We start from the raw sequence: 12,327 nt of genomic DNA, 5'->3' as shown, positions 1-12,327 counted from the left end.
TCCAATAAGTGGAAGAAAAATATTTTTGGATAATTTCTAATATGTTCAGAGCATTTTTTACCTAATAGGGGAAAGAAAGACATTTATGAGTGTTAAGGGTGCTTGTTATCTTGCAAGACTTGCATTAACAACATTAATTCGTATATAATATATAACTTTTTTAACAACATAAGAGCAATGTAATTCCACACATAGTTTTCTCATGATGAGAGAATGGAGGCTGTCTCCAATCATACAATTTATTACATAAGTAAAAGAGGTAGACATAATCCATGGAGTTTTCTACCATGCTTAGTTGGGGCGGAGGATATTAAGGAGAGACTGAGCGAATGTTGGGCAGCATCTGTTGACGCAACAATCCTCATAGAGTGGCCTAACATCACAGTAAGAGCAGCTGTTCCAGCAATACTCAGAGCAAGACTCTGCGTTTGCACTGTAAAAACAGACTGTCATGAATACTAGCATCATCATCAATATTACAACCAACACATTGTTATTTTGCTTCATCATGCCTTTCTTTTTCTCTCTCTCTCTTCTTCTTTATGTTTTTCTTTGTTAGTGGAAGGTTATATATAGTACTTCTCAGTTGAGAAAAAAACAAAAATAAAATATAGTACTCCCTTTCAATTTGTTTTTTTCTATTGTTCTTTTTTGGAAAATGATTTGAAATATATTCGAATTTTGATTGAAATTACTGTAATAATTCCAAATTTTGGACAAGACCTATTACCTGTACTATTTAAAAGTATATTTTAAAGATATATATGTCCCCACGTGGACATCATAAATATTGCATTATTATAAATAGTAGCTTGTCCAGCTAGACACTTATATATCTTTAAAATACACTATTAAATAGTGCAAGTGGTAATAGGTCTTGCCGTCTTGCCCAAAGTTTGGGATTGTTACAACAATTTCGATCAAAGTTCGGATATATTTCAGACTTTTTTTTTTATATGTTTCAAAAAGACGATATATAATATCACAAAATTTGCTTTCTTTTAATTTAAGACCATAAAATTTTAATTTCTTTTGATTTTCTTCAACTCAATGCAAATCAAAATAGAAAAAAAATACTTCTCTCAAATATTATAGACATAGTAAATTCAATCTAATTAATTGAGACAAATTTAGAATTTAAATGAAGATTCTTAGTATTAAACATTTAAATATGGGTTCAAAAGTTCAATGTAAGTGGTTATATACATGAATGTATTTGTGTGTTCGTCAGGCTCGAAGAACTTTAGCCGCCTCTAAAGTCTAAAGTCTCATTTAGCCGCCACCCAGACAAAAATAAGAACTCATAAAATATATGTCAACTAGTCTATATTGTATTTCATGATGAAGAAAATAATTTTATTTTTCCTGTTTTATATTTGCTAAGGGACAATAATTGAGTTAATAAAATTCAACAATAATTGAAGGAAGAGTGTTTGTAAGTTCTTATCCGAAAATCAAATTGCTACCTCAATTTTTGAGAAATAGTCATTCTTCTTCTTTTTGTCTAGTTGACTTTCTAAATGTTTATTTTATTCTTACCTTATCAATTTCTATCTTCCGTTTTTTTTATACTTCTTTAAAATTATATAAATTTCATCTTAAAAAGAAAGCAAACTATTGATTAAGTATATGTAATGACTTGTTCCCGTCGTTATAGACAAGCCAATGGGAAAAGAATTGGGGCAAGAAAACTTTTTCGTAGTAACTTGAGATTTTCTATCCTAGTCTAGATTTGGACGAAATTGGAGTCTTTGAGGTGTAGGGAAATCTGGTAACAATCGGTGACTTATTTAAGATTTTGATTACATGAGTAGTTAGATAAGTCATTAAGGAATCCATTCGACTTTACGGAATTGAATTCGGAGTAGAACTCCTGGAATCGATCTTAGCGTGAACGGTATTTTTTGAGCGTCGTTGATTAAAGCGGTGTTGTGAAATGAGGGTCTTGGAATTATTAAAATAGCTCACTGGTTCCGTGCAAGCCGCTGGGGCGGGATTTCTGCCGCCAAGGCGGGGCGAGATTCTACTGCCAGGGCGGGGACTGTTGTGGCGGGTTCGACGCGACTTAAAGTCGTAAATAAACCCTTAAACGACCTTATTTGACACTTTTCGATTTTTAGAGCTAAGGAACAAACCCCAGGCGACTCCTACTCATTTTTCACCATTCTTGAGGCTAAATGTAAGCATTTCACTCCCCAAATTCGTAGAACGTAATAGAATGAGTGAATATTGATGGGGGAGGGTTTTGTCATAGATTCTATGGTGGAAACAACTCTAATTTGGATAATTGGGATCATGAGTTTGATCTAGGGTTCATAGAATTGTTAGTAATTCGGATAATTAGTGATTGTTTATTGATTCCCGTATTAAATTGTTGTTTGTAGACCTAGAACAGGCGGAAAGAATCCGGAAAGGAAAGATTCAAGTGCCTTGGGGGATTCAAGCTTGGATTCGAGGTAGGTAATGGTTGTGATTCTATGATTGTGTTATGTATGCTTGTTCTTGCTTCATTATGATACTTGTATGTATATGAATGTTGCATTATTGATCACACTTGTTGTAAATGAGTTAGAGGAATGATGAATGCCACGAATCATGACTTAAATGTATGATCTTGAAGATATACTTGTGATTGTGATTGTGGTGTGTGAATGAGATCGGTTGCCACGTTCTGACAAAACTAACTTGGATCGGTTGCCACGTTCTAGCATAAATATGAGATCGGTTGCCACGTTTTGGCATAACATTGGGATCGGGTACCATATTTCGGTATGGGTTTGGGTTCCATGAGATGACCAATGATTTGATATAAAATGTGAAGTTGTTCGTTGTTTGTAAGTGTTGATATATATGCATGTGCTTATAATGTTGTCTTGACTTGCTTATGTTGAACTTAGTGGGATGACCGTGTGATCCTATCAGTACACTGTGGTTGTGTACTGATACTGTACTTGCTCTTATTTTTGTTGAGTACAGTGCATCTTCAAGCGGCTACTGACAGACCTCGCCTAGGAGATCAGTGATCGTCGTTCGAATTCAAGAGTGAGCCAATTCTTCCGGGCTGCCATGAAATTCTCTTTCGTCTATGTCCTCCATTTTCGGACTTAGACTTATGTTCTAGTTAGTTGATTATTTCATTAGTTTGGGGTTGTATCTCTTCTTGTTTAGATTTGGTTCATTGTTAGATGTTTTGATACATTGACGTTCTAGGTTTTTTTTCTTCCGCATTGTTAGACTTTTGTTAGAGTTTATGGAAACTCTATTTATTTCCTTAATTTTGATTTAGTTGCTTGGGTTAAATTGGTTGTAGTAGTGGTTCTCCGACTGGAGAATTAGTGTGGGTGCCAATCACGACAATCTGGATCGTGACAGTATATAAACTAATTTCGTTCTATAATGATTTTAATAATATTTATAACGTTAACGTGGTAATCTTATAAACATATATTGATGCAAATAATACACATAAATAAACATGTATGTGATATAACATACGTGCCAATGTAGTACCGATTCATAAACACAAACAAGACTCCAGTCCTTATCCTAACTTAACAATCACAACATAAATGCTCAACAACATTGCAATAAAAGCAACCCGATTTACTCATGAAACCAACACACAAATAATTACACGTATATCCAAGCGTGATACCAAGTCATTCAATATAGAACCTGTAGCAAGCATGATATTCAAGACAATTGATAGATATTCCATACCAGGTGTGGTGTCCAAGCCAATCGATAATATGTACCACACGTGATACCCAAGTCAACCAAGAGATATCTTGTACCAGACATGGTATCCGAGCTAATTGATAATACGTATACCAAACGTGATACTCAAGCCAACTGACAATCACACACCACACAATCACAACCATAATGAAACATTCACACTTGTAACACACAAACAAACATGACGAGTTCATTGCATGAGATAGATAACAAAATATCATTTCAAATTCATCCCCTTCATCTCTGTAACATACTGTACAAGTATTACTAGTGAAACAATTAACAAACACATATAACGTAAACAAGATCAATTCAACCATACCTAACTAGAATTAAGCTCAAAATGCTTTATTGAACTTGAGCCTTCCCTTTGTTATGATGCCTAGCTTGTTCTTGATTTATAAACAATTAATATAACAGATAATTAAACCCAAATTGCCTAAATACCCTCGAATTATATCCTAATCTCAAAACCTAGGCCAATCTCATGATTATCCCACTCAAACTAAGGGTTTTCACCATTAAGTCAAACCAAACCCTCCCCTAAAATCACCACTACAGATTCTAAGGCCTAAGAACAAAATTACCTTTATGGATGATTTTGATAGAAAACAACAAAAATCGTCCTACACCGCCTCTGTACTTCCCCAAAACGATTTAGATGATAATGAACGATTTGAGGATTTTTCTGTATTTTTAGTGACTTACCTCGTCATAGCGGCCCAATCCTTCTATATCAACGACATTATAACGAGAATTAATTCCACCACTGTAGTGGGATGTCACCTGATATAGCGGCTTGCATGGGATATGACCTCATAAATCGTCCCAAATTAGCCTATTTCGCAACACACCTTCAAACATTGGTGTTCCAAACTAACCCCTTCACACCAAGTTCGATATCAGGAGTTCTATTCATCCGAATTTACTTCTGAAAAGTACTCCTACAGAGTCCTTAACATCTTAGCAACAAGGAAAATAAAATCTACTTAGACGTTTCACCCAATTCTTTTTTTAGATTGTCCTAGACCTCACCTTACTCAGATTTCTTCCAAGTCTAACCTAATCTAGCCTAAAATTTTCAACTTACAAAGTCAAATATTTTTTTTCCTGATATCTTTTTCCATATATATATAAGCTTATCTATAATGTCCGACAGGTTCGTTAAACACAATCACAATTATTATTTTAGTATGTCAAAGGACTTCAACTATTAGATTTTCTAAAAATTAAACATAAAATGTCATATAACTTATGCAAAATACCATATTTATGGGCCAACTTAAATCAAGTTTAGGTATCAAGATACGTATTCTCAAAAATTGATGTATTTGTTTGCTAACTGAAATCATGTTAAAATGTATATCTGTGTATCACGTCAAATTGTAACTATAATTTAATTTAATTATTTATTGTATTCATGAGTACTTGTACAATTTGTTCTTTTTCTTCTTTTTTGGATACTCTCGAATGATAATTTGTGAGTTAATATCTCGTCACTCATTTAATACTTTTTTTCATAGAAAGTTACTCAACTTTCATTTATATTATCAAAGTTACTCAGCTATGATTTTTTCTTACAAAAAGTCACTCAAATACTAATAGGGATAAGGCTCTAAAAAATACCTCAACTTTGGTCGGATTTGCTGTTGCGATACTAAACTTTCATGAGGACCTATTACCTCCCTAGACTATTTAATACCGTATTTAATTATATTTTCAACAAAGAAAACCAGAGGACGAATTCTTTATTTTCATCGGACGTTGCATCACAGATTATGCAACGTCGTTCGAACTAAATTCAAAGATCAGAGAGTAGTTAATTTTAATTAAACCCCAATAAATTCAAAATTAAATTACATCAGCAACAGTACTAGATTCAGATTCGTAATTTGATGTATTTGTTTGCTAATTGAAATCATGTTAAAGTGTATATATGTGTATTACGTCAAATTGTAACTATTATTTTATTTAATATTTATTATATTCACGAGTACTTGTACATATTCGTTCTTTTTCTTCTTTTTTCGATACTCTCAAATAATAATTTGTGAGTTAATAATACTTCCTTTCACAAAAAGTTATTACTCAACTTTCATTTATAATTTCAAAGTCGCTCAACTATGAATTTTTTCTCACAGAGAGTCACCCAATTACTAATAGTTCTTTTCACAGAAAATCACTCAACTTTGTTTTAATAACCTCAAAGTCACTCAATTATAAATATTTTTATCTTCAAAATCACTCAACTATTGATATTCTATTTAGAAAGTCATCTACCAACTTAAATACTTTTTTCATTAAATTGAATATTAATGGCTGTGAAGATTCATATTGCCTGCTTATGGAGGGAATTTTAGGGATGAACAAGGAAAGTGGATGCTAGCTAAGAAGCACCGGTGAGATATCGCTTACAACAAACCTCACTATAGAACTATGGAGCATCAAGAAGGGGTTAAAATTAACAACAGAAATGGATTACAATAAAATAAAAGTGGAAATAAACTATCTACTGACGGTCCAACTTATCATAGAGGAGGACATAAAGTCTTTCCCATTTTAAGCTATATCATAAAGATTGTAAGTATAAGTTTGAAGTAAATAAGCTCACGATTATAAATATTTGAAGAAAGATGAATCAACGTACAGATTTCTAGAACATACTTATGTACAAAAAAAGAGTTAAAAGTTAACAAGTGTATCGAATTTTCGAACACGCCCTTCAGGTGTGGGCCTGATTTTTTTCTCCGTCTGCTTTGATATTATGTTGAAGTGCGTGATCATTTCATCTAAAAACTTAAGTTATTTAATTATATTCTCAACAAAGAAAATCAGTGGACGAATTCTTTATTTTCATCGGACGTTGCATGACAGATTATACAACGTCATTCGAACTAAATTCAAAGATCAGAGAGTAGTTAATTTTAATTAAACCCCAATAAATTCAAAATTAAATTACATCAACAACAGTACTAGATTCAGATTCGTAAATTGGCTGTTGCTCATCGGACATAATACGCCTACAGTTGTTCCTGGTGACCGTCAGCCCATCTGGAAAAGCATCAGCACTAAGCCACTGCTCCACTTTGAACTGCTGTTGGCTGCATCTTTTGTGTTCTGCTGTGGAGGTTACTCCGACGTAGCTACAATACCATCCATGACTTGAGCCTGTTCCATCAGAAGTCAAGTTCATTTTGCAGATCGGTCCATTCAAACACGGACCACGACCACTAAACATATCCAAGCTATCTCTTTCAAAGTAGTCATAACCTTGGCCCATTAGCACACCCCATGCCTGTAGATTCTTGATTCTGATTCCAGACCCACTCGCATCATAAAGACTCAACGTAATTTTTGAGTCAGTTCCAGCCCCTGCGAATTGCCCGGTACGAACGTAAGCTGAGTACACACAATTTTGTTCCTGCATTTAATTTTTGTATCAAATCAGTATTGCACGATATATAATTGGAACTTTGGAATAAGTTGTGTTCTTTGTAGGTATTTTTTTTTCTCGTACGTATTAAATACATACTAACATATATAATGCACATATAAACATAATATACACAAGTCTTACGTGAAATAATACATGTAAAATACCATATAGGAGATATTATTATGTCATTTAGAAATAGAGAAGGGTGACTTACAGCTCCAGAAATAGAAGAAATGGAGATGGAGAAGGAGAAGAGGATGATCATGAGATGGACCCACATTTGGTCAACTTGTGCTACTCCCATGGCTATTTCTGTGCTTTTGAGATGGTATTCTCAATTCTTTATATTTATACATTGGATCAATGCTTGTAGTGGAGTGTTGTAGCCTGTTGGGTCAAAATTATACGGTTAAGCCACGTAAGATTAGTCTTAGTGGAAGAATATAATAAGAAATACTATCCTTTTTCTATCTCAATTTATGCCATTATATTTTTCCTATTAAAAAATATATGGCTTTTTAAAGTATGATGATATTTTTAAAGAGTTAATCAATTACAATTTACATAATAAACATATGCAAAAAATAATTTTTAGAATTTATAAACTAATAAAAACAAGTCATAATAATTTTCATATGACTATATTATCTCATTAAAAATGAATTAAATTATTATTAATTTTTTTTTTTCTGAATGGACTAAAAATAAAGTAGTAGTACTCATCACATAAAATGGAGTATGACTCATGGCGGCTAACACTACCTGCAAGATATATTCCAGACATTATTTCCAATTTATATTATATGCACTCGGGTCGATCTTAATAATTAGATTATTACACTTAATACAATAATGGTAATTTAATTAGAAATTTTGAATTTAAATCTCTTTAAATATAAAGTTATTTTTGTTAGAAAATATTTTATTTATATTTTTCATGATAAGTATTTTTAAAAAAAATTATAATAAAAATATTGAACATCAAGTGAAAAAAATAAAATATTAATTAGATTATCACACTTGTATATTGACAAATTAAGCCATGCTTTGAATCTGTTCACAATTTGTGAAGAGCCGCCATGAAAGAGAAATTCACCTATATATATATATAAATTAGATGCCATCGGTGATCGGCAAGGGCCAAACCCAAAAAATTGTTAAAATGTCTGTCATCCGTTTTAGTTTATTTAATTATAAATTTTTTTTGGTTTATTTTTTTAAAAAAGTTTATCTTTTGTAGATTAGAAGTGATTTAACTTAAAAAGTTATATCTATATCCTTGATCACAAATTTTTGTCGTCATATAAATATCATCACATATTTAATAACATCATATAGTAATTGTTATAACATATTTAAGTCACAAATTGTTAGGATTTTTGCTGTCGAAATACTTTATACACAGTGAAATGAAAAACAATAATAAAACCCATGTTTGTTTACGTGTAAATTTTTTAATTAATTTTGTTTTCCACTTTTCCAATAAACTAATGTAGAAATCTAATAAGTAGTAGAATAAAGATAATATTATATGCAAACATTGTTGGAATATCTTATGTCGCTTAGATAATTTGAGGTGGAGTTTCGCTGATTTTATTTGAAAAAATAAAAGTGGAATATATTTTGTAAATATATAATGTTATAGTTAACTTTTGTAGACAAGGAATAAAGAAGAGAGAAAAAAAATTACATGCTCCAAAACTTATTGGTTAGTTTGGATTAATTATTGGTCAAAATTATTTTGCTTCAATATGTTGTTCCTCCTTGTAAGCGTCTAAAGTTTCAATCCTGAAATACAGTAAACAAGAAAGAAAAAAATAGCAAGCAAACAATAATATTTGTATTTGAATTAATGTGAAGGTTACAATCTTTATAAAATCTCTTAAAGAGATATGTAATCCCCTGATTCTTCTCTTCACAGATGTTCTTAATTTGGCGGAATACTTGCGGCTCAACACTTGGAGCGAAGACTTCTTTGTATGCGGAAGACTTTCAGATCACCAATAAAGAGCAAGTATGTATTTCTGTGTGTATGTATGTGTGTATCCCTTCTGGTCTTATGAAGACCTCTTTATATAGGTTTGAGCTAGGGCTTTAGGGGTATTTTGGTCCAAGCAATTTTGCCCCTTGGGCCTGAAGAACATGAGTTGGGCTCATCTTGTCAATTTAATGGACTGGCTCAAATGTTATTTGGACTTGATTTAAGTCATATCATTTTGACTTAAATATTAATCCGACTCTATTAACCAGTAATTTGACTTGGTCAACGTATCATGAATTTAAGATTTAATCCAAATTTAGTATGGATTTATCAATAAAACTTCACTGTCTACAAATGCCTCCTGCTTCGAGGCTTGTTGGAGTGCTCGATTTATCGAACTTGTAAAGACAGGCCTTGAAGTATTTGTGAAGCAAATGTTTTTTTTTTTGTAGTTGATCTTTCAAGAAACATTTGAAGCTTCATGAGAAATGACTATGCCGATATGTTGATGTCAACATTTACTGGAGTTTTCACGACAACATTCTCTAATTTGTAAGAGATCATTTGACTTTCGGTTGTTTATCAACTAATTTTCGAGGTCATGAAGACTTATCGCATGACATTTCTTCATAGTTTGGTAATTTTATTTGGGTCATCAACTACAAAACGATCGCCAATTCGATGAGCAAGGATTGCGTCTACAAGATTGACTTGGTGATACAGAGCTTGTGATTTCGACGCAAATTTTAAGCGTTGCTTTCTTTGGGGTTGAATGCCCTGCCGGTTTTTTTTTTTCCAACTTTGCTCAATCAATTGAATAAAATGCAAGGAATTTAAATTCTCATTAAGCGAGTCTATTCTCCTTCGGGGCATTTTTTTTTTACACCCCATGTAGTTTCCGAGAAAACCTTAATGATCTTGATGTGGCTGCAAAAGACTTTCATTCTTCCATTAATGATGATCAGCCTTCATTGGAAGTAGTTCCGCCAAGAAAGTCACCTTCTAATGACGTGATGCCTTCATTGGAAGTAGTTCCGCCAAGAAAGTCACCAAGTAGGCCATTGCGACCTGGTGCTCCTACTTTAGAGCCACAAGAAACCATTTACCGCGCCAAATCAACCTTTGTTTCTGAGATGTGGGGCGCATTGTGTGGATGGATTACACAATTTTCCTTAGGTTCTTCAGATGGCTTTACAAAATTGGAGTCAAGTATTGCTTCAACTCTTGAGGAGATTAGGAAGGTAAACATTATTGATGTTTCTTCTTTAGAGGATCATGTCGAGAATTTCTTCAAGTCGTACGCAGAGTATGATACTTTAAGATCATCAAAGATGACTAAAGAATCACACGAAAAGACCCTCTCTGATGCACAACGCCGTCTCGATGGTGCAAAGCTGGCACATGAAAAGTTGGATGGATCCATGGATAAACTTCAAGCAACTCTAGTAGATGTGGAGAAAGACTTAAAAGCCTTGACTTCCAAGAAAAAGAAGGTCACCGCGCTCATTAACAAATATCAAGAGAAGTTGTCCAAAAGTCAAGAAAATGCCACCATTACGGAGGGCGAGATTTATACCATTGTGGAAAATAATGTGATGTCTAACGATGAATTTGAGAGACTAGCCAAGCTAGAAGGGGAAGTTGAGAAAAGTCGCCAAGAAATCATAAACTTCAAACTTTTTCCGTAGTTTGATTTTTTTTTTATTTGCTTAGGATTTTCTAAGTCGCTCATTATGGTGTAGTGGTTCTTTTTTTGAATGAATAAAATAGTGACTTATATTTCAATAAGAATTTTCTCCTCTTGAATTTTGATTTTTTCTTTCCACGAGCCCCCTTTTCTTATTAAAAAAAAGACTCCATAAGCTAGCGTTTATATGAGGATAGTAACAAAACGTTAACTTTTCAGCTTTCTACAGCTTTGCGCACATGAGAAAGAAAATTCATAATGTGGAGTAGGAGCACCAGAATAATGAGCTTCTTTTTTGTTGAAAATATAACTTCGAGATCTTCAATCTATATAAAAATCACGTCCATAGGATTTACGGATTAATACAGATTTGTCTCCAAAGTCAGCTCGAAATCCAGGTGCTTGAATTTTCAGCTTCTTCAGCTTTGCGCACATGAGGAAGAAAATTCATAACATGGAGTAGGAGCGCTGGAATAATGAGCTTCCTTTTTTGTTGGAAAGACGACTTCGAGATCTTCAATCTATATAAAAATCACATCTATAGGATTTACGGATTAATACAGATTTTTCTTCAAGTCAGCTCAAAATCTGGGTGCTTGAATTTTCAGTTTTCTTCAGCTTTGCGCACATGTGGAAGAAAATTCATAACGTGGAGTAGGAGCGCCGGAATAATGAGCTTTTTTTTGTTGGAAAGACGACTTCGACATCTTGAATCCATATAAAAATCACGTCTATTGGATTTACGGATTAATATAGATTTTTCTTCAAAGTCAGCTCAAAATCTGGGTGCTTGAATTTTCAGTTTTTTTCAGCTTTGCGCACATGTGGAAGAAAATTCATAATGTGGAGTAGGAGCGCCAGAATAATGAGCTTTTTTTTTTGTTGGAAATATGACTTCGAGATCTTGAATCCATATAAAAACCACGTCTATTGGATTTACGGATTAATACAGATTTGTCTTCAAAATCTGGGTGCTTGAATTTTCATTTGAAAGAATTAGCATGATATTCACATGGCGACATTTTTTTTTTTATTCTTATGACTGAACCTAGAGTAATAATACTCTAAGCTGCCTACGTACCTCAATGAAGAGGATCAAGTCATTACGTAGTTCAGAGTGTGATTTATTATTATTACTATTTTTTTTTGTGTCCTAACTTTTGCCTAGGCCGCCTCTTTCGAGATTTTCAACCTAGCGGACATTTTTTTTTGGGAGCCGTACACAGTTTATACTCTTGCGGGCTAGGAGTATGACGCTGCTTCATGGATAGTACTTCTCAAGAATTTTCCATTGATGGGACCAATCCGCAAGCCGTCTGCATCCACAATTTTGTAAGCTCCGCTTGAATAGACTTCTTGAATGACATATGGTCCATCCCATTTTGATGTGAACTTGCTTTTCGATTTATGAGATATGATAATTGGTCTTCTTACCGCAAGGACTTGATCACCGACTTGGAAAGACCTTAGGCGAACCTTTTTATT

The 12,327-nt window shown here is 33.3% G+C and overlaps 2 protein-coding genes across 2 annotated transcripts in view; both read right to left on the bottom strand.

Moving 5' to 3' along the window:
- LOC125808426 (proline transporter 2-like) overlaps nt 1–12,327 on the bottom strand; it is a 237,028-nt gene that overhangs the window by 136,715 nt on the left and 87,986 nt on the right. The gene's annotated exons all lie outside the window — the stretch shown is intronic.
- Nucleotides 6,541–7,478, bottom strand: LOC125808461 (PLAT domain-containing protein 3-like). Its single transcript, XM_049488164.1, has 2 exons — nt 7,389–7,478; nt 6,541–7,159 (listed from the first exon to the last, which is right to left on the bottom strand). Exons 1-2 carry the CDS (start codon nt 7,476–7,478, stop codon nt 6,689–6,691), a joined length of 561 nt encoding a protein of 186 aa, XP_049344121.1. The 3' UTR covers nt 6,541–6,688.

Source organism: Solanum verrucosum, unplaced genomic scaffold (genome assembly GCF_900185275.1).
Source record: "Solanum verrucosum unplaced genomic scaffold, falcon-dt-bn FXZP01000112.1, whole genome shotgun sequence".
Classification (NCBI taxonomy): Eukaryota; Viridiplantae; Streptophyta; class Magnoliopsida; order Solanales; family Solanaceae; genus Solanum; species Solanum verrucosum.
Note: the sequence above shows the minus strand (reverse complement) of the source record. Positions and strands in the feature narration are given on the sequence as shown.